We start from the raw sequence: 27,593 nt of genomic DNA on the forward strand, positions 1-27,593 counted from the left end.
TCTGTGGGGAAACATGACAGGGGTCAGCGAGGACTTAACCACAGCCACTCCCGAAGAGTCCTTTTGTCCTGTGAGTTTAAGGAATTGTCAAATACATGTAAGTCCACAATTTTCTCAGGGAAGGAAAGCATCTTTCTGCCTTTCTGGAGAGAGCTACTCCTTGGTTAATAGGAAAACAAAAGCACCTCAGCTTTGCACCTCTGACACCAAAGCCCCCCTGTGATTACAGTTCTGATTTTGTTCTCAACCACTGTGTGACGGTGACTGAGATTTGTAAGGAGTAAAACAGGGTGGCTCCGCTTTTATCATCTGGCTTGCTGGCATTTTCACAATCCTGTAGAAATAAAAAATTCTGAAAATTCTGGTGGTTGATGCTTCCCTCTGTGCACCCTAGAAGACACAAATTCCTTGGTACATATTGGAGGGAGCCAGGAGACTGGGTGTGAACCAGCGCATTCATTACAGCTGCCACAAGAAGGAGAAGGTAAAGCCTAATAAAATACCATAAAGAGAAAAAGCAGTCAACATTATGCCTGATAGCATCCCTACCCTGCTGGTGTTTACTGGTTATCGTATTCTAACTCGTTTGCTAATGAATAACTTTTGAATTGGTAAGCTATCACTAGTGATTTAGAAATTATCCAGCCATTTATGGGCAAAATGAACATCAAAATGTTTGATCTTTAGTCACTAGAGAGCCTAAATCCACTGCTGAAATTATTTTCCATGACCTTGCAAGTCCCCCATCTGTTTTATTATAAATTTCCTAAATTGCTGTCTCCTCGATCACACATTCAATGCACACCTTCCTACTTGATAAACTTCCACTGTACCTCCATCCCCTTATTCAATTATGAATTCTCTTATTTGGCATTCCCCTGTTGATTGTAACTTACTGCTCATGGCTTTCACCCTTCCGCTTATAGGAGGCTTGAGTATTATTTATGGAGCCTCACCAGTACATCTAAATTTGTCAAATCATTTTTCTCCCTGATAGTCTGAAAAGGAGAGGCTGTTTATTTCAATCGATGCCTGTGAAAACAGCAGCTCACGGAAACTAGTTAGAAGCAAATTCCCAAGTCACTTAGACTTGGCACCGCTCCATTACCTTTGATTGTAAAAGGGCAAAATTAATGGGCAATTCATGAGGCCCCGAGACAGAGAGGTGATGGGAAGTCACTATGACTCAAATGGCAGAAGTCGAGGAGCTGATTTCACTAGGTGCCATTCCGGCCTCTTCTTGCATCACATGTAAAACCAGTCTGACTCTTGTGGTCCACTGGAATGGGCTTTTCCTTCTGGATCACTATGTCACATCTCTGGTGTTTAGGAAATTAATCTTTAATGAATGCTAATCAAGTTTCTAATTATAATATCTTTATATGTAATATTTGTGTATCAGATGAAAGGCAAACATTTCGGGGCCAGTCACCAAGGACATGAATAATTTTCTTAGAAGCTTAATTAATGAGTTTTATTGCTCTATCATATCTTTAAAATTTGAACTGCCACCATTTCATTAATTTAGATAAAAGTGAATTTCAGCAGTTAAATATGACATGTGTTGAAAATTATGATAAGTTGCACTAATTTTAATCATGCATGTTCATTTCATAGAGATAGCAGTGATATATTTGGGGGATATTTGAGGGATGTGGGGTAGGAGTTTCTTGTTTATTTTATTGTGTTTATCTTTGTTTCAACACTTTCAAAAAATACCCATAATAGTATCTTGGACACTCATATATTTTAAGAAAACCAAATAAAACAAACGATAACTTCTCTTGCCAATCTGCCTTGTTGCTAACTTTTAATATTGTAAATGTCAAGAAATATTTCATAAGCTCGCCAATGATCTCATGATATAGTTCCTACTCATTAGCATATAACGGAAGACTCTTCTTGATTTGGCCTCCACTTCTGGTCCTGGAGTCACTACCAGCCACTTCTCCAGACCCTCCCACTGCTGGAGCTACTGATTTTGGTGATGGCAGGTCTCTGGGCTTCTGGCCTTTTTCCATGTGGCTGGCTATATCTAAAAGATTTGTCTACCTTTCTTCACTTAGGACATTTCTACTCATTATTTAAAAATCTTCCCTGTGACTATAGAAAAATGTCTCTCCTTTGTATCGTCTTCCACAACACTTTGTAAGGGAATAGTATGTAGGGCAGATGAGGCTACAAACAAACCATTACCATGTGGTATTTTCTTTAGTGCTGTGGATTCATTAACCATAGGATCTTTGTCTTAGTAACTGTCGGAATGCAGAGGTAAATATTTATTAAACAAATAAAGAGAAGAATGATGAAAGAATAAATGAATGAATGACAAAATTCTCAGAAGGGAGTCTGGAGTTATTTAACCTCTGTGAGTTTTCATCTTATAATATTTCAAAAAATGAATTTAAGGAAGAAGCACAACTAAATTCATTTCATGTACCTTTGTTTCCAAGGCCAAGAAGAGGTTTGTAATTGCATCATTTATTCAGCCACAAACATCTTAACTTTTAGGAAGAAGGAATGTAGTAGGTTAAATAGTGGTCCTCAGAAAGGTATGTCCAGGTCCTAACCCCAGGTACCTGTATAAATATGTTGGAAAAGGGTATTTGCAGATGCGATTAAGTTAAATATCTCAGGATGAGATCATCCTCCATTACCTGGGTAGGCCCTAAATCTGGTAACAAGTGTTCGTAAAAGAGTCGATGATCTAGGAAGAAGAAGAGATGGCCTTGTGACGATAGAGAGGGAATCTGGAGTGACGCAGATCCAGCCAAGGAATGCCTTGGCTTCCCCTTGGGGAGTCTTTCTGATTCTTTATGGCCACTAGCTGGCCTACAGTTTTAGCCCAAATCTCCAAGGAATCTACCAACTCTACCAATCTTCTCCCATTTGCCTTTCACAACCTCCATTGTTTTGAGATCATTGATAACATTGAACTCCACATTCCTTTGCAAATGAAGTTAGTTCCCTTATTAGAAATTCAGAGCTCTCTGCTTTATGCTTCTCTCATCCATCCCCAGACAAAACCTGAGCCAAGGCTCTGGAGCAGACAAGTGACACTTCTGCTTTAGGGGCTGAGTGTGTTGTGGCGGGGGGAGGGAGTTAGCCTCAGTCTTCTTGGTTCCTCTCTCAGCAAGAAACCTCCACCTCTGAGCCATGGCCAGGGTGACAGGACTCCAGGATTCTCAGTGACACCTTGCCCAAGGAGTAGGGAGTGAGTGGAAGAAGGCAGCCCTCTTCCCAGAACGTAACCTTCAGCAACCAGTGTCTGGGCAGGATAAGAAATGCTAACATCCCAGCTCTTCTGGGTAGATGGCCCCCAGCTAACTGCTGGGGAGAGACGGAGTCCTGTTTCTCGGTTGCATTAGTCTGGAGTCTATTTCCCATCCTGCTGAGCTGTGAGGGTGGATGGAGTGAGCAGGTCTTAGTTCAAATACTATAGACTTTCTTCGAATGTTTTTGGCTTTTGTTTTCCTGTATGCTCTTAGGATCTTTTCCATGGAATTTGATTTTTTAAAATAATTTTCAGCAGTTTTTCTGGGGGCCAATACAGCACCTTATGCTATCATGCCACAATTATTTTTTTAAAAAGGAATGAGTGGGTATGCATGGCCGTGCTCAGTTGGTTGGAGCATTGCCAAAAGGCTACAGGTTCAATTTCTGGTCAGGACACATACCTGGGTTACAGGTTTGATCCCCAGTCGGGGCACATGCGGGAGGAACAATCAATGTTTCTCTCTCACATCTCTCTCCCTCTCTCTCTCTCTCTCTTTCTTTTTCTCTCTCTTCCCCTTCCTTTCTCTTTTTTTAAAAAAAGAAATAAATAAAAATGAATATTGTGGCAAAAAGCTTTATGGTGGCTTGGGCTGAATCTTGAAGGCAACAAAGAACTCAACAGCCAGAAAGAGGAGGGATTGTATTATACTGAGTTAGGGTAAACTGCCCAGTATGTTTTGTGTAACCTGTAAGGCCACAGAAATTGTAACCGTCTCACCATACTCTAGCATATCACTTTTTAGTGTCAGGATAAACTTTTTAGGTTTTATTTCTTTTAATTATTTTTTATTAACGAGTTTAGAATGTAAACTACTAAATTAAAGGAAAACACCTAGAAATGTATTCAATTAAACTACATAGGAAGACATTAATTTAGTCAATTTCGTGAACAGTTGAGTAAATGTAAAACATACATTAAATTTGTGGTATACATAATATACACAGTTCTTTACAGCTGTGAGAGGTGGATTTCAAACTTGGTTTTAAGGTTTTGATAGGCCAAATGGAAGAAGAATATATAAGCATTTAGAAAAAGCTGATTGTCCATTATATTTAAACAGATTATTTACTTCTAGAGTTGTTGAGAAAGATTAAATATCAGGATCAGAAGAATGTTCTCTGTCATTCATGATCTTCTGAAAGCATTAAGTGACAGCTCCCAATCCCACAGTGCATCCAATGACAGTGAATGCAACGACTAAAACAGATGGCATTATTCTAGGAATCTGGGCCCCTGAGCAGTGAAATACGGCCTTGTCCCAGATACTATTGTATGTACAAGAAAGTGTGTATCACTTTAAAAGTTATCCAAATAGAAAACCTCACGGAGCTTCTTCACCTTCTATGCTTGAATTTTACTATCAGCTGGCCATCAAGATCTAAGAGAAAATTGCAATTAATTGCAAGTGTGAGATTAAGAAAAGAGAAGAGAACAAATTAAGAGCATGGGCCTCGGCATAATTATTCTTTTGCAAAAATGGTGAAAATAAAACTTGCACATGCCTGTTTGTCTGTGGGGTGTTTGCACGTGTGAGCATGTGTTCACATGTGTGAGCGTGTGTTCATGGTCATGTTTAGTGAGAGGGGAAGACAAAGAATATCACATCCAGTAGACTCGACCCAATCAACTGTTGTCTGTGAATCCGGTTCAGTAAGATTAGCCTTTTCTCCATTTCTCAAGGAGCAAAATCATGTTTAAGTAGTACAATAGCTTTTCCTTGTAGTTACAGTTTTCTAAGACTGTGTAGCTATTATTCACTACCTATTACATATCTGGAGTTTATGAAGTCTGTGCTGATCATGAGCTACTTATTAATTAAATGGCTAGAGAGATTGAAGACAAAATATCCAGTAACAGAAGGCTTTTGTCATTATGTACAGACACAAGAATTGGTCTAAGATGGGGAATGGAAAGAATGACTTTTATAAATAAATAAATAACAAATAGTTCTTAAGAGCTGAATACAGATTATTACAAAATAAAGTTCAATTAAAGGGACTCTACTTGGGTGAAATAGTATCATGAGCAAAAATATGTATGTTAAGTTGGGCAGTCTCTCAGAGAAGCTTGCAGGTTATTAGTGCAATTCGTAGAATATAGATAGTGATACAACCCTTTAGATTTATCCAGCTTGGTATTTGATATTTAAATGCAAACTTCAAGTAGAGATCAAACTGGAGATGAATATTTATAACAAGCATATAAGCATTCTTGAGGAAATGGCCGTGATTAGTCACCTTGCAAACAAACAAGCAAAACAAATGCATTTTGGGTTGCAGTTTATCGATAGTATACTGTGAAAAATGGTCATGTTTGGGAGGCCAAAGCTACACCTTGGAGTTAATTTTTAACTGAGTAATCTTGGTAAAGGCATGTGATCCTATGGGTGTCAGTCTCCATCTAAAATACAGGATCCCAATTACCTGCTTCATAGCTCTTGAGTGAGGAGTGGATGAGATACGATTTCGTGAAATACCCCCCACTGTGTTCAGTAAACTGTCATTATTCATGGTGCTAGTGATGTTCATGATTACAAAAAGCAAAGGCTAACGTGCCCTTGACTATGTACCCAAAACTATTGGAGCACTTTTAATTTTTGCTCATATAATATTAATCACGACTCTGTAAATAACATATTAAGTTCTTGAGTGTCAATTTCCTCAGGAGTAAAATGGAGTCAAGTAAATCTTGGAGGTGGGAGGAGACAAGGATGGAGCTCCACACCTTGCTCACTGCAAACGCTGTATTTACCCCCTTTCGCTCTCCAGTAGCTGCTCTGGAGTGCGTGGTCAGGCTAAAAGAGATAGACATCTCTAAGCATATAACTATACCTTATTTCAAATACATTATACCTTATTTATCTGCTTTAGTCAAGTAGATAAACCATGAAATATAAGCTCCTTATCTTAGAGTGATGTGCTATGCTTTTTTAAAAAAACTTTTCCATCAAAAGTTGGGAAGTTCTTGCTTCCTCTTTGAATGAAGAATGAATTGCTGTTTTAGACACAAGAGAGTAAAAGAGAAAGGATGTACCAGCTGACACATTTTGGGCCATTGGCTGGATTTGGGGGAAGTGAGGTTATGTTCCATTTTGGAGGTGGTTAGACTTCCACAGGATAATACTCATCCATCCTTAGTTAATCAAATTAGAATGTTGGAGAGTAGCCCTGGTAGTTAACCACATTTAAAACTTGTAGCATTGCCAGTGGGGTTAACCACATATACATTTGTAACATGGCTCTGATCATTTGGTGTGTGTGCTTTAGAAATACTTCCATGTTTAACAGCAAAGACATGAGTATTTGAAGGTTTTAGAGATCTGAATTGAATCAATGATCCAAAAGAAGGTTTGATATATCAAATGGAAGTCTGTTTTCTTCACATTCAAAAGTCAAACACTTTTCCCTTCTCGGCTTGCTTATAAATATTCAGTGCCACAGAAACTCAAATAAATAATTGGCCATCTCTAATGCATTCTGTATAATTTACAAGAGATCAAAAGATTATACAGTCGGAGTCAGACTATTGTATTTACTACAAATGGAAAATCATTACATGGCCCAAGTCAGCAATACATGAATGGGCCAGATTTCTCAGGGTATGTGAGTGTATAACTTTAAATTTAAGGTCTCGAGGATTAAGAAATACATACTAAATTCTCTGCTATTGGAATTGACCTGGAAAACTTAGAAGATTATTATCTGTTTACACCGATGAAAATGTTTATGAAAGCTACTATAGTGAAGTGACTTTGTCTTATCCAAAAAATACCCCAAGTCAAATTTTAATAAAAAATAAAATTTGCAAATGATATAATCCTCCATCTTTAAGATGATTTCTCTTACCGTTGTTAAGGATGCCCTCTTTGCAACTGAGTTGGCTCTGCCCTTGTGCTGGGTTTTTGGTGTTCATCTTTAATAGCTAAGCAGCCAAACAAGTGATGGCACACAATGGGTTATATTCTACCCAAGATAAGCAAAGAGATAAATCTTTCTTGCCTACAGCATTTTTTTTCTTTTGTGTAACAGACTTTCTCAATAAAGTGAAGCTTTCTTCATCAGGGAAAACTTCTAATTATTCAAAGATGGTCTTTATCAGGCAAAGTTCCAGCAAATGGTGTTTGAAATAATAATATATCCTTCTTTTTTTTTTAAGCAGTGAAGCACTTGATATTTTTTTTTCTCATTGGGTAGTCAGAGTTTATAACCACCATGTTGAAAACACCCTAATTAAGAGAAGTTGAAACAGACACACCTGCTTTCAAAAAGAAAGTTGAGTTGCACGTTTACATGAAATGCCCTCAATGCTGATGTTATTTTTTCCTTCCCATAGGGAACCACAGTCAGATATCACGAGTGCCTGTTGCTATTAAAGTGCTGGATGTCAATGACAACGCCCCTGAATTCGCATCCGAATATGAGGCATTTTTATGTGAAAATGGAAAACCCGGCCAAGTAAATATCTCCATGTTGTTAATGCTGCTATGTTTGTATACAACTGTCTCATATTTGATTGACCTGCCTGATAGTGTGCGCTTGCATTATTTACATTCTGCAAAGTCACAGGCGAGAGGCATCCAAACGGAAACGGAGAGGGAGTATTTTTCTGAGACGTTGATTCTCTCTGCTTGTGACCAAATTGGCTCTGGAAGTGGAACAACCTGCTGTGCTGTGAACCCAGAGCCAAAGAACGATCTTAAAATATCTCAGGATATGGATGAGAGCAGGGGAGGCATTAGAGCGATGGGGCCAGAGATGTAACCTTCAAATGACAGGAAGCAAAGGGAAAGCTGGTGGGGAGGGCGCACGCTCGTTCCACGTCGGACGGAGGGATACCTCCTGAGAGTGGAGCCCAGGGCATCCGATTTTGGGGGAGTCGTATGAAGGGGATTTTGAAATCTCTAAAAACATAAGATAACGTAGTTAAACATCAGATAAAGAACATGTTTTGGACACACAACGATAGTCTCTGATAACTGTGTATCGATAGGATTTCTTTTACTTGTCTCATGTAGCATAAATAGGAGGGACAAAGAGAGAGGGAGGGAGGAGGGAGGGAGAGATGTAGGAAGGAAGGAAGGAAGGAAGGAAGGGGGCAGGGAGGAAGGGAGGTTGGGAGGGAGGGCTGGAGGAAGAGAGTTATAAGCAAGAACAAAACGACCCAACCTGCTCTACTCTGAATGTCAAAATGGAAATAGTCTATGTAAAGTTCGGAAAAAACACAAATGTAATAGACGTATTTGCCCAAGGTACCAAAATACTGTATGTTTAAGCAATTTATCGTTTTTCAACTTTCTAATTTATTTCTGGATGGTGACATTTTAATTTAAATAAACAGCAGCTGACAGCATGACACTGGAGTTGTTAATCCAACTATTCTTGTGCCTTACGTGGGTGTTAGGAATTAAACGTCCTGTTTGCTGAGCAGTTTACCTGACAAGAGTCAGATTTGTTCCACCAAAAGAAAGGAACAGCACGGTAGCTTTTATACTTTTATTTATTACGAAAGACCAGTGTGGTACTGTCCTATGAAACAGTGAACCTTCCCCCCTAGATTTCTCTCATATATCTGAAACATTAGCATCCTTTCTACCTACCAAAATAGCACACTCACACACACAGAGTAAAGCTACAACTGTAACAATAAAACTGATTAATTTCAAACATCTAGACATCATAAATGTTGTTATTATCAAAACATTAACCTTTCACAGTGATATAATTTTTTATACTATAAAATGTTTTATAATATTCTAACTTTAGTTCAAATGTTTCTTCATATCCTCATGGGGAATATCCATCTAGCATATGTTTTGAGGACTTCCATCTGTGACCCTTCAAGGAGGGAGTGTGTTTATATATACAGGGTAGGGCAAAAGTAGGGGTGCAGTTGTTTGCCTGGGACATACTATAATAATTAATAAGTAATAATAAAAGAATAAACTGTGTTTCACGTCCACACAACTGTAAACCTACGTTTGCCCCACTCTGTATAAGTATTCCGGGGGTGTATGTGTGTTTCTCTGGCAGTAAATACATTTAGCTAAGTTGGTAGATTGAGTTGGCAGAGAGTTTGATCAAAATATTCGAAATATATGCAGGTCAGTTTCAAGGGCACGTTTGTGTGATCTGCATTCTTGCTGGGGTCATGTAGCCAATCACAGACTCATAAGCCAGCCGCTTTCAATCATACAGAACCATCAAGTGCATTAGAATTTAAATAAAATGCCATTGTTCATGAGGGACTCATCACACAAGTTTAGAGAGTCAATGGCATTGATATTTCAGAAATTCAACATTGGCTTCATTTGTGATATTGACATGCACGCCTTTGGAACTCCAGGAACCTGGAGTTCTACCTGGTGGGTTTTCACCGTTTCCAAGGTTTTAATGATTCCTCAGCAGTTCTGACCGTCAGGGAAAAATCGTGTGGTTTCATCCCCTTTCCTATGCAAGATCAAAATAAAAGAGAAAAGTTGATTCTTTGGTTTATGACTTTTGCAAATCAAAATGACTCCCGGGGAGAGGCGTGTATGCTCTGTGCGTGTCGTTGCACTAGCCTATCCTCAAACGCGTCTGTGCAGGCGTGTTTGTGAGGAGTTTCTTTTACACGAAGAGATCAGATCTTTGGCTGGGCAGCATCATTTCTGGACATGTGACTGACTGGTGTACACATCTGCAGTCATTCATCTCCTGGATGCCCTGATTTCTTTTCCTGGTACTAAGCAGAGCTCATATGTGACTCATTACATCACTCCCAGGTCACTTTCAATGGCTTGAGTATCTCATTTTTATATCTAATGTTTTCCGAGCATTCGTCTTTGTTACCTACACTAGTGTTTACTTATGTAAGTGCCACACAGAGAACACCTTCAGTCATGTCTCCTAACACCGCACAGACCACTGACTCATTTTGAAATCAGAATGTTCATTCTCAAAGAATCACGCACTCATGAAAAGCGAGTGTCAAAAACTGAATCAGCACTAGATTCATAGGCACTCAATAGTTTTCAACAATCATGTCTGCTTTACAACAGCCTCAGAGGAAGGAGCAAGGGGCCTTTGAAATCTGGTTTGCCTGGAAAGTATGGATTTAAGCTAAAGTCAGAGGGGATTAGCTTTCTGGGAGACAATGTAGCTGGAGAACATTAGTAATAATCGAGACCAGCCATTCAGAGTACCCAGTCTCAGAACTTCCCGACCGAGATTGCCTCCAGGGGTTCTTTAAAACATCTCACAAAAGCAAAACCAGTGTCAACATGAACATAGAGAATTCTATTACGTTTGATTCTTTTCCACTGGATGGAACTTATCTAAACAAAGAATCAAAAAAGAAAGAGAGGACAGAAAGAAAGAGAAAGGGAGGAAGGAGGCCAGTTTCTTCTTCTCTGGGTGTACCTTTCCAGTTCATGTTGCATCTGCGCTAAAACGGGCAGGGGGTCACTTTCAAAGTAGAATTGCAAATCATCTCAGCCCCTCCCGTCTCCTCATGATTCTCAAATGGAAGATGACTTTTTCTTGAATTTGCTCCCTTCAGACAGTAACAGCCACCCATGACACAGAGAAGTAGTTCGCATTCCGTATTATACAAAATCAACGTGAATCCCTTCTGATTAGAATCCTCTTCAATATTCCCTCCATTACGTAACGAAAATGTCAGTATGGTATTTTCAGACTATCGGTTAATTTTATATTTAAAATGTTTCAATACTTATAGATAATTTATCTTAAGGCAAAAGATAGAAGATGGCGTCTATTCTTCAGTCTCTAGTCCAATGATGGTATGGTGGAGTTGACTACAAATTACTTGGCCCTCAGCTAACAGGAAGAATGAAAACATGGTCTCTACTTCCTTGAAAGCTCTAATGACCAAGGCCGAAATGAGAGCATGGACTCAGGCTTTCCAAATTAGAAAGCAATATATATGACTGGCCGTTCATGTGTAATAGGATGGTAGGTTGCGGGCAATAAGTGTTCATTGAACACTAACTATACGCCAGGCCTTGGCTTGGTACTGGGGATTTCGTGGAAGCAATGCCCTACACATCAGCCTTTTTCCCTCCTAGAGTTTTCCCTCTGTCAAACACAGCATAAAATTAGAAATGATACAATTGCAAGAAAATACCTCCAACTTTTCTAAGCAGAAAAGAAGATTGAAGAGGTAAAGGAAATGGAGCGATCTTAATGGAGAGACCTCTTAATCCAGGACATGTTCCGCCAGAGACAGGAAACATCTGTCAAGGGCCAAAAAGAAGTCAGGGGGGAATAGCCCTCACTCGGTTGAAAGAGAATGGTAATCTGGTTGGACAGGTGGAGAAACAGGTAACAGATGTGGAGAAGCCATTAACTTCCTTCGCTATGCCTGATAACACCACACTCAAAAAACCAAATGCGGAACAGAGACAGAGAACTTCAGCGACCAGTGTTTGCCGGCGGGCCTTCTGTGATTCTGTTCTCCATCTCTTCTCCTGGATATGGCCGTTGTGGGGTTTCACTTTCCATGCTAGCCTTTTGCTCACCACACATGCAGGATTAGGATAATTTGCTCCAGATAGTTCGCTGACACAGGGATTGGACTAGAAACGTATTTCTAGGAGTGAGTCAAGGTCTCGTGTTTACTCTCAGAGGATATATATTCACTGTTGGAGAATGAGTTAGGCAACAACCTGCTTCAGCTCTTTTTGCTTTGGGAAGGAGATTCCTCTGTTACTATAAATAAATCTAGGGGAGGATAATTCAAGCTTCAGCACCTTCTATAGTAGTTGAGATGCACTATTTAGAATCAAGTTAATTATGTCTGGGTTAAAAAATACTTCTATTTACCTTTTTTAATCTCTTCTTTCTCTGATCAATGCTACAGTATATAAAGTTAGCTTATTATAGAAATATCACAGCCTCCTCCTCCCCCACAAAAAGATAATAGCCTATATTTCTAGATATGTATTTAGCCAATGCTTGGCATGTAATGGATATTCACAGAATTTTAAAATAATGATCGTGATATATTTCATTCAGCAGCAACAGTTATTTCAATAATCAGTTTCTCCGTTATTACCATGGAAACACTCATTCTACCCACAGACATGCAGCACACAAGCTAACCTCTTCAAATGAAAAATCATTCATTTACTTGTTGAACGATATTTACTGTGCATCTACAAGATGCTAAATATTGTAACAAGAACCTGGGGAAAACACTGTGAGGACAAAAACAGGTTCTGTCTAATGGAACTTAATAAGGAAGAGAGATTATTTTAAAAAAATAAAATGAATAAATCACAGGTTTACATTTTGAAAACTGAGTCAAAGAAACATTAATCTAACTAACTAGTCTGAGGGAAACCAAGAAAAAGCAAAGATGTATTTTGTAGAGTGTTGTCAGAGAAAGTTACTCTGTGTACTGGTATCATTTAAGCTGAACCTGAAGGAAGATGGAAAAGGGCCAGGCACGCCAGAGTGGAGCAGGACCTGCTAGCCAACAGCATAAGCTTGTGCAAAGACCGTGAAGGGAGAAAGACCTCGGTTTGTCTGAAGACTTGAAGACATCTGGGGCTGAGCATCAGTGTCCTAAACAAGTAGAATAATAAGTATGCAATAAGCCAGTATGAGATTGGACAGAGAGAGTCTGATGTTTGAATGAAATGTACCCACATACACACACGTGTGCACAATTAATCAGGGGGACCATTAAGAAGGCCGTACGTGCAAAAGATTCACATTAGTCTGGTCTAAGGTGGTGGCAGCAGGGATGGAGAAAAGTGATGACAAAAGTGCACGGATGCAATAATATATACAAATATCTAACATATAGTCATCACTAATCTAGAGTTTGGGGTGGCGATCACATTTTTCAGACATGGGAGCCGAGGCTGGAAAAGAGTAAGGTTCATGCCTGAGGCCAAGGAAAGTGGCAAAGCCAGTTTTCAAAGTCGGTTCTCGAAGGTGCTCAAGTCCCTGCACTTTCTCGAATCTCACCATGCTTCCCGAGGAAGCAGACTCTGACATTCCATTGCCAGTGAGGCACACTTCTTACAAAAATAGTCATGAGAACGAGATTCTGATCAATGTGAGCACTTTCAAAAGAAAACCAAAATCAACTCCTGTGACCAATGACTCACTGTATTCAAATGCATGCCACGAAAACTTAAGTGAAAAGAAATGAAGCTTAACAAGAAAAGATAATTATCTCTTGCTAAACACCAGCAATGAATGAGTTTGCTACTTCACGTATTTATTTTTCAGTTTTTGTTGATCTTTAATAAATGCAAAACAATGGAATGCAATTATGGCATTTTATAGCCTTCATGAAGCAGTAAATATAGGAGAATTAATTTTAACTTTTCTGCCAACAGGCACATTTCAGGACCTATCTGCATACACAAGAGGGAGACGGGATTGGTTTTAAAGCGGATGAAATTGATGGCCTCACCAAAATGCATAAAGTACTGTTTTCATTTTATTTTGGCAGGAGTAAGGAGACGGTAAATTAGCAAAATGCATAAAACAATATTTGAGAAAATCGTATGTAACAAAACCTATTTCAAGAGAGCCAGGAATAGAAAAGTATGACTTTTAGAGCACAACCCTGTCAGGAGGAAAAGCCTAACTTTAAAAACTTTGTGGAAAATTTGAAACTAGAATCACCTCAGTGCGAGTCACAGCTCTACCACTTATATGTTTCTCAATTTTGGGTCCTCAATCTTCATTAATTTCAACTCTCATATTTTAGGGATATGTCATACTTCAAGTGCTCAATAAATCACTGTTATTAGTAGTAGTATCTACTTTAATTAGTCTCAAAGTCAAAAAGCAAAATAGACTTTAGTAGTATTGTCTTTGTTGTTTTTATTGTTGTTGTTGTTATTGCTGTATTTTTATAAGCTCTGATTTGGAGCAAAACACTGTAAGTCCTCCCTAAACGGGTTAATGTAATGGGGCAATCTGTTCCCCTATATTGAACTCTTCTTCTATAAAACATTTCCTTACAAATGCTCCTTGTGAAACATTTACAAGGGTCTTGTCAGGGGTGAAGGAAGTGCTCCTCCTTCATTCCTCCCAATGTGATTGGGTGAGTTCCTATAATTACTCTTTTCAAATCCACCGGAACCAACTTGCAGGAACACACACGCTTTCTAAATCTATTTTGAAGGCACACTGGCAGCCTCCGCCTGCGAAGGTGGCCCCTCTTGTAGGCATCCGTATTCCCCGTGTTCCTTCTGGCCCTCCCCTGAATGAGACTGATGATCCACAGAGAAAATGGTGTAAAGGATTGTTTAAATATTTTGAGTCGTTGCAGATTGATGCGTTCTCTTGGTTTTGCAGTCAACCTACAAGTTACTGAATGATAATTTAGGATAGGAGCCATGTGGGCACCTGCATGCTCCTTTGTTTCCACTGGTCCTTGGAAGCCAAGTTCCTGTGTACACCTTTTTGAAGAAAGTAAAGCAGACACTGGAGAGCAGAAGGTTTTAGGCTTGGCTCTAATGACATAAATTGGGTAAGATCTGGTGCCAAGAGGAGCGGACATGTTATTAGAAGGGCAGAAAAGATAAAGGAGACGGGTTATAACCACAAAACTGTCTAGACATGACACCTTCCCAAGCTCTTCACAAGGTCTTTACCGTGTCTTCCGGGCCTTTGTGACTGAGATGGAGTTTGAGAGGATAGCTTTTCCTGCATTGCGTGCCTGAGAGACACTGGCAGGGCATCGCATGCCAACAAATGGTGTGGTGTCTGGGTGTGTGTGTGTTTGACCTAATAAGTTTAGGAACCACTGTATTAAACAAAGTTAAAAAGTATTGCCTTATGTTGGTTTTGTTTAACTCTGAGATTCCCTTGCATTTATGAATACATATAAATCACCAAAGGACTATACGGTATTTGGCATTTACCAAAGTTGATTATAAAAATCTTTTAAATGTCGTTCAGAGAAGACTACAGAACCAGTGGTAAATGGAACTCAGTTGGCAAACTATTGCTCCAGGAAAATGAACAGGAGGATGCACGTGCAGTCCAGCAACTAATGTTTATGTTAAGGGAGTATCGGGAAGTATCCCCATGGATTAAGAGGGTGCAGAAGATGGAGAAGGTGATAAGAGTGAAAGAGAGTTGAGACCTCAAAGCGATGCTGGAAACTGTGGATATTATCCTATTAATGATGTTTTCAAAGCAAAGCAAATGGTGGAGTGTTTAGGAAAAAAATATTGATCATTTCAGAGGTGTAGTAAAAAACACATAAAACATGCAGAGTCTAGAAAAATAAAACAGGTAGGAGGCAGGAGGGACTGCAAAATCCCAACTTGGTATGAACACATTTAGCAGAAGCCCGTTCTCTGTATTTTCTTACCTCAACTTAGTTTTAGTAAAGGATTGCCACGCAAATGATCAAAAATATCCAAGAACTGTGTATTAAGTGGCTGTGAATGGTGCTTATACTTGAACTATATTATACGGTTTTGAAATAATTGAGAGTAATTGTTATTGTCTGGATTTTAGTATAATTTCTCACATTTCCTTATTTCCTCTCTTTTTTTTCAATTTATCATCAATGTCAAAACCTGCTTTATTTTGTATGCATATTTTTTTTATTTTCCAAGACCCCTCTGTTAGGCAATGCTTCTTAACATTTTTACCTCTCAGTTATGAACACCATTGTGCAAGCTATGGATTTTCCCTCATCGATGGGCATATATAAATACTTTCATGCAATTTTACCTTCTTTTTTTAAATTTATGTGTCATTGGTATACAAACCTACATTGGTTATATTAGTTTCAGGTATAAAATATAGTGATTCAATATTTTTATATACCATACAATGGGATCACCCTATTAATTCTAGTAATCACCTGTCACCATGTAGACATATCATAGTATTATTGACTATGTTCATTTTCCCCCTTTCACCCATTTCCCACCCCCCCCTCTGGTAACCATCCTTTTGGTCTGTGTTTCCATTTTACTTTCAAGTTGAGAGATTTGAACTGCATGGTGCTCATGCATGCATCACCTTTTCCTTTCCCAAGTTGACAACTGCTACTCTAAGAACAGAAGTTAGTTAGCATTTCAGGAAAGCTCATATTGATAATCAGGAATAAATGAGCAATGATAGGCAGAAGAATAAACAGAACACCAAAAATGAGTGCTGTCCTTTCTGCACTGCCTTTGACTTCCTCTACTCTCATTCACCCCCTGAAAGATTTTTTTAAGAAAAAAGAAACTTAAGTTTTACCTCAGAAAGCAATGGAATAGATGTTTCTTCCAGAGCCTTGGGAAACAATCCAAGAGTTGCAATAGGTTAGTCCTCTCTCATCTTGCACACACTCGCCAAGAACTACGATTTCTAAGCCTCCTTTGCTGTGCTGTTAGAATCAGAAAGGAACCTTATACCTATAAAACAAAGTATGTGGGCAGCAAAAATGGTTGAGTTCATCCTTATGCAAAATCTTGAGGGTCTAAGCCCTGAGTTAACCAAAATACATGTACAGAGGGTGTGAATGTCAACAAGATTCTGAGGCCTGACGTATTGGGGCAGGAGGATGCACAGAGCTTGTTATCAGATATATCTGGGATCAGATGGCACATAGAATGTCCTTGACGCACTGTGGTTCTAAGTCTCCTCATACCTAACTTTCAAGGTCATATAAGAATCAGTGATAATTCTAAAACATGCCTAACCTAATTTAGTTATTTAACCATTCATTTATTCCTTTAGACCATAGTTATTAAATAACTACCATGTGCCAGACATTGTTGTAATAGCAGTGAGAGGAGAAAGAAAAAACAAAAATACCAACTCATCACCTACAGAAAAATCAATGAATAACAGACAATAAATTACTCGTAGGGGATATTTTAATAGATCCCATGCTAGTTTAATGGTTGTTAACAAATCATATCATCAAAATTGTGTTTGTTTGCTGCCTACATGCCTTTTAAAAAGTTGCTAATGACAGGAATGGCCTACTGCTATTACATATTTTTGAATTAATGTAAAATAATCTGAAATAAAGTTTAATAAACTCTTCCCATGAGTATCTGACTTCGGTTTAGTGTAATTGAGAAACAATGAAGAGTTCTTTTACAAACAGGGTCCGAATGATGACATGGCCCCACAAGTCTCATTGTTTTTCTGTTTTGTGCCTTAGAAAGGTTATTCCAAGTCAGTAGTCTCTGAAAAACAAATAGAACAATGTGATTCCATGGACATCCAAGAGCAGCCCTGGAATTCCCTTCCTTATCCCAACACCCACTCACGCCTTCTTTTCTGATAGAGATAGACACTAGTTTGCAGCTTCCCCTTAAATTCTTCCACAATAAATTATTAAACATTAGGTTTTTCAATGGTATTCTTTTTTGGTAGAAAGGAAAATATTTTAAGTACATGTTTTATATATACTACTAAAAACTTGTGAACTCTCCAGAATGTTTTTTGCCATATTCATGAAATATTTGCCCAATTACTTACAAATTAATTGATTTCATGATAGCTCACAGTGGGAAATAGGTGTGGTTTCCCTTTGCCATCTCTTCAGTGTGCCTGTAAGACCTTGTGTGAAGGGGTCCTTCCTTGAGTGAATCTGTTCTTCTTCTATTGATTAAAGCTAAGTGTGTTCAGTTGTTACTGCATCAGTGAAAATTTCATCCTTTTGAATATGGATATCTCAATGCATTTTAATAGCATAAAGTCCTTCAAGTGATCTACCAGGCATCTACTTTGAGATAAAATGACCAGACAGTGGCTGTCTGCATTAAAATAAAATGAAGTGTCAGAAATGGTTTAAACCAAAGTCTTAACCATTACCAATTCACAGGATATTTGGAAGTTGATTTAAAGATTTATCATTTCATCACTTTTTCCTCAACACATTATGCACTGAGCATGGTGTGAGGTTGCAATGCAAACTCTCCTAATGAATAGTATTGGGGGGACTCAGAACACCTGTCTCTTCCCTGGGCTCAAACAGTCCTCAGACTTAAGTATGTAGCAGAATCACCTAGAAGACTGTTTAAAAGGTAGATTTCTATGCCCACCCTGAGACTTTGTGGTTGAGTAGGCTTAAAACATTGCATGTATAACTGAGTTACTGGCTTACATAAATGGTGGAAAAATATGTTCATTGTACATGTAATATTTAGACCAAACTTCTGAGATGTGGTATAACAGGTAACTATACGTCTTTCTTTCAGGTAAGATAAATTACTGCATTTTTTTTTGTTTTGATAATGGTGGCTTAATTAATCAAATAGCTCGTGAGATACACCAGCCAGCATGTATGACTCTTTTCCATGCAGATTACTTAGAAATATTAAGAAAGGTATTACATATAGAAACTCTATCCATGAAATATACTATAATAATGCATTTAGTTATGAATGATTCCCACCCCAGAGTATCTAGAAATCTTCTATTTGCCTTTATCCTTTACACGTGCTCACACAATTTAGGGCTTACTTCTTCAACAGACACACCTGGGAACAGAAGCCCTTCTGAAACAAAATTGGGGAAAGGGAGAAGAGGACCCCACATCTGCTCACAAGTAACTTCTTGCCCCTCTAGTCTTTAAAACTGCCTGAAAGAAGGCTCTTATCAAATTCTCCTGTTCAATATTTCTATGCCTAGGCTGTCCACAAAAGAGTTATCAGTGCTGCACAGCTTCTCCCCTGGCACTTTTATTCTTTCATTTTCATAAAACTGGAATCCCGGGGCATCTCTCTGCACTTAAATGTCAAGGCAAATGTGCGAGGTGTTTCTATAGAGCAGCTATAATGGCATTTCCATACAATCTGACGAGGTCGAGGGCCTCTTTGAGTGACATCGAAGTTGTACTTATGAGGGTGCTCTGTCGTTAAATAAATGATAGTGACCCTAAAGGCAAAACAATAATCATGGTGACTAATGTCCTAACACCCCTTGAGCATTTACTATGACCTGGGCACTACGTTAAGAAACTGACATGAATTTACAGCATCAGTAGTCAAAGCAACCCTAACAGAACAGTACTCTCGTTATTTGTAATTTAGGAATGCAAGGACACGGAGCTTCAGAGTTCAGAAAATCCCTTCATGCCATGCCATGAGTAAGAGGTGAAGTTATGGCTTCTATCAAGATGGCTCTATTTCAGGGTGCATCATCTTAATTGACTACTCTGCCCTAACCATGAGTTACATTTTGTGCTATGTTGTATTATTACTCAAGCTAAGCACAATTGCAAGACAGTTCATGGGGTCCTTAACAAAAGTAAAATACCTACAAAGTAAGATATGTTTCATTTAAAAAAATGGAGAAATAGAACGGAGAAGTCATTTCATGCATGCTTCAAGAAACCTTAATGCACTGCTTGTCATATAGCATGTGCTTGATACGATGCAAATCTCCGCGGCTACGGGAAGTGTTCTGAATCTGTGATTCCTGTATTTGTTTAGGTGATGAGGTACAAGGCAATGACGTCGCTTTCCTGAAAAGAAGTGACCCATTGTTTCCTCTTTAATGAAATTGGCAAAGTTGAATGGGATATAATTGTTCAAACAGACATAGTATATTAGGCATCACCGTTAAAATCTCTAAATTTCGTAAATGTAAGACCATTTGCCTATTAATTTTTTATGGTACATTTGATATCACCTTGACTGTCATGCTTCATAAGCGTTTCTTGTAGAAATTGTGTCGTTGTTATTCATAATGAAGTATAAGCTACAATTTTTCTATGTTAGCTATTGCCCAGAGTTTCATATTGAAGTGATTAATATCACAGAATCATAAATATGAATTATTAAGCTAATTCTCTGACATCCCAAGAAATAACTTAGCCCTAAGTTAATGCAGCTTTGCAAATGAAAGAAGCACATTCAACCGGCACCAATTCCGAGTATGCGTATCTATCCAAACAGTTCTCTGTGCAGTGGTAATTCTCCTAATCCCTATAATTTATTCATCTCAGGATACACTCCCAGGCATTGTTTGCATGTGTTATCCACTAGCTGTAAAAACAGTGTTCATTCTTGGGTGGGAACAGATGCAAGTCTTCAGAAAGGTTTGTCGCAGTGATGTTTGTGCCGGAGAATGCTCTATAATATTTGGCAAACATTGGCAACCTGATGAGAAAAATTAAAAAGAAATTGTGAGGATTCAAGATTTCATTCTTTCACCTCCAAAGGCTGTCCCCAAAGCCGTGCTATACTCACTGTAACAATTCCAAATCCCATTCAAGATGCCTGTATATACTCAAATTGGAAAGAAACCTATAATTGTCCAATGGGAATTTTCAAATACCTTTCAATATGCTATGGCAAGCCCCTGACACCACACGGACACAAAGAGAATGACTTTAATTTTCACCAACTAATCAAAACAAGAGGTTTGAAAGTGATGAATGTTTCTTCTCATTCTTGGTACCAACCATCCACGACAATTTAGAAAATTGAGAAAGATTCCTTGGACCAAAAGGGATGTCACTCGACTTTTAAAGGCAGTTCAAACCATGCATGCCATCGGAGATGCTGATGTCAGGTTTTACGTTACAGGTCATTCAGACAGTGAGTGCCATGGACAAGGACGAGCCCAAGAATGGACACTATTTCCTATACAGCCTCCTTCCAGAAATGGCCAACAATCCGAATTTTACCATCAAGAAAAATGAAGGTAAATATATCAGCATTGTGAAACAGGGTAAATTATACATTGGAAAATAAAATGTGAGTTCATAATTTCACTGAAAATATCAATAACATCATTTTTTTCATTCATGAACAGTTAAAATCCAGCTTATTAGCTTCCTGACATGGTAACAGCATCACTTGCTCTTCCCAATATTGAAACAATAGATAAGAAAATTGTGAATTCGGTTGCTAATTTCATACCAAGGCATACTTCAATCATCTTATTAAAAAAAAATAAAGTGGACTGTGAGGTTTAACCCTTATGAAAGTTCCAAGAATTTTGAGATATCTGTTAGGGGAGGGTCTATCTGGCTTATACTTTGCATTTGTTAAGATTTAATTGAATGTTTATAGTCTTTAGGGAAAGCCTAATCTAATTGTGCCTGGTGTGTGGGTACATATTAGAAATACTTGTTTTAAACCTGTACTAGTGTTTACAATAGCACTTAGATCAGAAAATCATTGTCAAAGGACATTCCTTATTTTGGAACTAATATGAACTGATTTTATTAAGTCTTTCACTCATGGAGAACATTTAATGTCTATCATTAGTTCTTAAGAAAAAAACCTGGATTGTTTCCCTTGGCTATAGTCTATTACATATAGAGGTCTTACATTGTTATAAAAAGTCTCTGGAGGGAAGGGGGTTAGGGACTGGGTGAAAAAGGTGAAGGGATTGCAAAGTACAGATTGGTAGTTAGAAAACAGTCGTGAAGATATAAGGTACAACATAGGGAATATAATCAATAATATTGGATTAACTGTGTATGGTGCCAGGTGAGTACTGGAAAAAACACTCTATTTTATCTGTACATTTTTGTTTCCTAAGCTGCTTTCTATTTAACAAGGAATTTTAACTGTTTATTCTGGCTCAGGTGTGTTTAAGTCTTAGTTTTAGCTGTTTAAAATGACTAGCAAAATGGATGTGTTATCTCAGGCTGTCTTATGGCTTTACTATAGGCATTTGTTTAGATTTAGGAATGGTCTATGTAAAAGCTATACTCAAGTAAAAGAATAAAAAGTGGTTCATGGAATTCATTTAGATTATTTTTTTATTTTAATTATATTTTATTGATTATGCTATTTCGCCCGTCCCAATTTTTCTCCCCTTGCTCCCTTCTGCCCAGCATTCCCCACTCCCTCAGGCAGTCCCTACACCATTGTTCATGTCCATGGGTCAGGCGCATAAGTTCTTTGGCTACTCTTTTTCCTGTGCTGTACTTTACATCCCATGGCTATTCTGTAACTACCTATTTGTCCTTATTTATCCCCTCGCCTCTGTGCCCATTCCCCCACCCCCCCAACAATAAGCAACCATCAAAACGTTCTCTTTATCCATTATTCTGTCTCTGTTCTTCTTGTTTGCTTACTATATTTTTTAGATTCAATTGTTGATAGATATGTATTTATTGCCACTTTATTATTCATAGTTTTGATCTTCTTTTTCTCAAATAAGTCCTTTTAACATTTCGTATAATAAGGGTTTGGTAATGATGAAGTCTAGTTTTTTTCTTTCCTGGGAAGCTCTGTATCTGCTCTTCTGTGCTAAATGATAGCTTTGCTGGGTAGAACAGCCTTGGCTGTAGGTCCCTGCTTTTCATGCCTTTGAATATTTCTTGCCAATCCCCTCTAGCCGGCAAGGTTTCTTCTGAGAAATCAGCTGACAGTCTTATGGGAACTCCCCTGTAGGTAACTAAATGCTTCTATCTTGCTAATTTTAAGATTCTCTCTTTATCTTTAACCTTTGGCATTTTAATTGTGCTGTGTCTTGGAGTGGGCCTTTTTGCATCCATCTTGTTTGGGACTCTCTGTGCTTCCTGGACTTGCATGTGTATTTCCTTCACTAAATTAAGGAAATTTCCTTTCATTGTTTTTTTAAATAGATTTCCAATTTCTTGTTCTTTCTCTTCACCTCCTGGCACCCCTATGATTACTGTTGGCAGGTCAATGGGAGGGATTTACCCAGGCCAGTCAGCTGCAAGGGCTGGCTGTGACCGCTAACCACCAACCTCTGCCCCTGTGGAGGATCAGCTGTGCAGGGGCAGGGTGGTGGTGCTCCAGTGTGGTCTGCTGCTGTCCACTGGATGCACAGGCTCTGAAGTTTCCTGGGTGGTGCAGATAAAGGTGAGCCCCCTCCTGTGTTTTGCCTGGGGCCACCCTGCATGAGCTATAAAGCAATTTGAGATGGTTGCTACTTGTGCTTGGCTTGGAGATTCCCAGGTGAAGCCCAGCTGTGAATCTAGGCTGGCTGCTGCTAGTGCTAGCAAGAGGGGCTCACTTAGCAAGAGGTATAGAGGCTGGGGACTCAATGAGGCCAACTGTTGCTTATTTGAGAGAATTTAGGAAGTTGTGAAGCATCAGCTAAGACCAACCATTTATATGGAAAACTTATGGTTAACAGTTTGGGTGGGCCCATAAGTTGGGTGGGATGGAGTCTGGGGATCTCCAGGGTGGGGCAAACAGTGATAGCCAAATTGATAGGGTCTCAGATATGGCACCCACCTGCTGGCCCTGTGGCTCTGTGGAGGGAGGTCTCAGAAAAGGAACAATGGGCTCTGCCTGCCTTTCTGTCTGGGAGAAAGCTGTCCTCCAGCTCTCACCTTGATGCCAGACACTTCAGTTCCTCCCTGTATACCACTGGTGCCTTTCAAGCTGCTACCCCAGTGCTGCAGCTCACAGTGAATGAGTCTGAGTAAGACCATGTGTGGGTTCTTTAAGGGGAACTGCTTGTAACTCCAGAAGTTTCCTCCACTGACTCAATCCCCGCTGGTTTTTGCCGCCAGAAGTTATGTGGACTTATCTTTCTGCCACTGGAACCCTGGGCTGGGGGGCCTGGTGTGGGGCCGGGACTCCTCACTCCCATGATACTCCTCCTGATTTTTATTCACTACATGTGGGTTTGAGACCGCCCATTCTGTATCTCCACCCCTCCTACCAGTCTGGATGGATGTGGTTTCTTTAATTCCATAGTTGTCTGACTTCCATTCAACTCAATTTCTAACAGTTCCAATAGACGATTGTTCTATTTTTACTTATTCATCCCATTGTAACGTTGATGTGGTTGTGTGAGGAGGTGAGCTTATTTACCTGCACTGCCATCATACCAGAAGTCCTGACCTGAGCTATGTGTTATACTCTCTTTCAAGGAGGTAGTGCATTTTGATACAACTTCCTTTGTGAGATAAAAATAACATTTTGCTTCTCTTGTTAAATATATTATGGCCTTACCTTTTAATATAATGCTACTTAGTTTCTGGGGGGATGCTTTGATAAATGTGGATGCATTACAGAAAAGGAAATGAGAAAGTTGTTATAACGATATTCCTCATTTATCTGGCTTCCACTCTCATAAACTCTAAAGAGACAAAATCCTGTTCTTTCTTGTCAGTAATGGAATAGTCATTTGTTTTCTCCCCTAATTAGCAACTCTAATCCAGGTACATTGCCTTTGTTTTTCCGTTAACACTATTTTCCATTACCAAGATTTATTTTTTCTCGAAGTCGCGTAAGTATGGCTAAGATGAAAGTCCCCTCAGAAATTACAAATTAAGCTGACAGTCCATGCATGTGCACTCCATGCTTATTTTGATTGTGAGCTAATAGGTATTGGCCATCATTTTTGCATATAAAATGCCCTACATTTAAAAATTCTCTGTGAGGAAATCCCAAAGGTTCTGAGCTTTTGGAGTTTTCTGTGCTTTCTGCAGTTTCAAGATATGGCCCGTGGAAGGCACTACATAAACATACTTGAATGGGTGAGACATTGTTATTGTGTGTCAGTGAAAGCATGGTTTGGTAATATGTTTATTATTCCCTAAACCCTTTTAAAGAGGACATTTCAGTCCCATAGTGAATGTGTGGCATATGTTTTCTCTAAATTTTAGAACTAGTAGAAAGTAAAAAATTATGCACTTAGGCAACCATGTTTTAGCTCTGTTGTATATATTTCAATAAGCCTGGTAATAGAATATTTAAAGGCATGTGAGTTATCTGTTTTATTTTGGAACTAGAAAACGGAAGCTACAGTTTTGACTTACCACCCAGGTTTGTGTGTGTGTGTGTGTGTGTGTGTGTGAAATAATTGAGAAAAAAAGATGTCAGGGACTGCGAAATTCCTCAGGACAGGAAGCAATATTTGTGTCATGATTATTCATTTTAAGTTATATGTTTATTTATTTTGCAAAGAATGACTATATAATTCATTATTTCAACTAGGACATTTTTTAAGTGAAAGGGGTCTCTATTCATATGTATATTTCTGCCTGTAAAAACCATAAACTAGGACTGTCTTATGGAAAGTAGGACCTATGTTCACTGTGATTATGAATTTAGGACCCAAATAGTCAATATCTCCATAGAATAAGCTATGAGCCCACTGGTCTTTGGAACAGATATGTCAAGTTCATACTCTATCTCCTGTTTCCTTGTACTAGAAATTCATGACTTTTGCTCCATAGACCACTACATTTTGTTATCTGGACAGTTACTGGGAAATATAAAAAGCAATTTCGCTCTTCTTAACATGTGAAAACAAAGTAATGAAAAGTAAGTGTCATATTTTAAAAGTTGGGGATCGATAGAGAACTAGATATCTTATGAGACTGTTACTCCTTGTTATTAATGATGAGAGGACAGATACACGCAAAAGCAAAAGCCAATATAATAGACATTATTTATTTTAAAACTACGGTATATTTTATGTTGAAAACATGGAAGGAATCGAATGGTATAATATGGCTAGACTTGTTTATTTTTCTTTTTACAATGGACTTTAAAATGGTCAGTAGCTGATGTTTCTCCCCAGAGCATCATAATTTACAAGACCCTTCAGACCAGATGAAGGTTAAGATTTTGAGATAGCCCAAGTATTCAAATTTCTAATGGGTGGGTGGATGATCCCCCTTTTAAATTAGATCTTTAAAGGCAATGGTTTCTGTATTTGATGTTTTCTGAGAAACTTGCAGCTGTGTCTTTCAGCTTGAAGTTACTGTGATCTTCTCCTCTCAGATAGATTGGTCCTACTGCAATTTTCAGCCAACTAATTCCAAATCAAAGACAAAATGAGGTAGAAATTAGCTGTCTCTTGTCTCCTACACAGTTGAGTGATTTCACATATAACTCTTGTCTGAATATATGAGAATCATATTTCTGCCAAAATAGGAAGAAAACCTTTAATATGATTAAAGGTGAAAGCCAAGGTCAAAAATGTGATGAGCCATTTATATCACATGTACATACCAAGCAACCATAACACCTTGAATTGTCTAAATTATATGGCCCACACAATGGTTTTTCCATTTGTCTGTTGGGTGAATTTATAAACTAAAGGAGTTTTGCTGACTACTTATCAGTATTTCTTTACTTGTCTATTATTTAAATTGTTGTTCAATTACCATTGTCCCAATTTTTCCTCTGTTGCCCTCCCCCACCCTGCCCACCCCCAGTAGTGGTTCATTCCAACTGGAAAAGTGGAAGATTCTCAACAATTAAATACAACAAGACAGGGAAGATAAATGGACCTTTTACAAGTACACAAACATCTTGCCAAATATTTGAAGACTGCAAAAATCTGACCTTATCCAACCTTCACTTTGTAGGTAAATGATTTGAATGGAATTTCCAGAAAGCAGTCTGGTTTAATGGGAATCTTCAGGTTTTATACTGAAGTGCCCTAGTGCTCATGGTTAATTTGTTCAGGAACTCATGATGAGTGCCGAAACCAATGAGTACTGAACAATTTTTCCTGGAAGAAATCCTCTCTGGTCAGCAGCTTCATGACTCATACAAGTTCGAACAAGTACTATGAGTCCTGAGCAAGAACATTTTTTGTCCTCATCAAAATGCGATGAGTACTTGGGTATGACTGTATTTGAATGAAGTGTAGAGAAAAATGAGGGAAAACATAAAACTCTGCTCTCTAAGGAGGGCTTATGGGAACCAAAAATTAAAAAAAAAAGTAGATAGTAAACTTGACCTTAATTACAGCTTGGTTAGGCTTCAGAAAAGACAGCAAGGGGACCAGAGTTCCTGATGACACTAATATATTTTCTCTTCTTGAGATCTTTCTGACCAAAACTCTATTGATAAGAATCTCATCCTAAAGGCATAATCATGGTAATTGATTTGGATAATATAGTTGTTGACTAGAGCTTTGGAATAAATTTACTTTGGGTTATCTCGATGTCCATAACATGGTCACCTATTGAGGATATAATTCATGTTTTGTTTTTGGGGTTTCCGTTTCAACTGATTGGCTAATTTCAAGCACTATGTGTTTTATGTCGTTTTATCCTCTAGAAGCATTCCTGGCAAGAACACTACCTACAGGCAAGTTATTGTATTTTAAGCCTCAGTTTCCTCATCTGTAGTAGCAGGATAACAATACCCATGTGCCCCCTAAGTGTGCTGCAATCGATATGCATAGCCAAGAGCTTAGACAGTTCTTGGCACTGTGTGAGGCACATAGAAAAACACTCATCAGGAATGGGGCAAGATCCTCATTACACAAACCCACTAATTCCCAGATTCTCCTTCTATGTTCTATGTCCTCCAGCTTATCCTTCTCAACCTGGTATCTTTGCAGCTTTAATTAACCCATTGATTTTTGAAGGTGGTAGAGTATTTCTGAAAGTGGACTCTTTGGCAATTGCAGAAACCCTC

General features: G+C 38.6%; 1 protein-coding gene across 1 annotated transcript in view; it reads left to right on the forward strand.

Moving 5' to 3' along the window:
• CDH8 (cadherin 8) overlaps nucleotides 1-27,593 on the forward strand; it is a 338,770-nt gene that overhangs the window by 261,137 nt on the left and 50,040 nt on the right. Inside the window, exons 9-10 of the mRNA XM_045818654.1 lie at nucleotides 7,610-7,731; nucleotides 20,799-20,916. Coding sequence (XP_045674610.1) covers nucleotides 7,610-7,731; nucleotides 20,799-20,916 — 240 coding nt within the window. The remainder of the gene's footprint in view (nucleotides 1-7,609; nucleotides 7,732-20,798; nucleotides 20,917-27,593) is intronic.

Source organism: Phyllostomus hastatus, unplaced genomic scaffold (assembly GCF_019186645.2).
Source record: "Phyllostomus hastatus isolate PE091 unplaced genomic scaffold, TTU_PhHast_1.1 phas_scaffold_345, whole genome shotgun sequence".
NCBI lineage: Eukaryota > Metazoa > Chordata > Mammalia > Chiroptera > Phyllostomidae > Phyllostomus > Phyllostomus hastatus.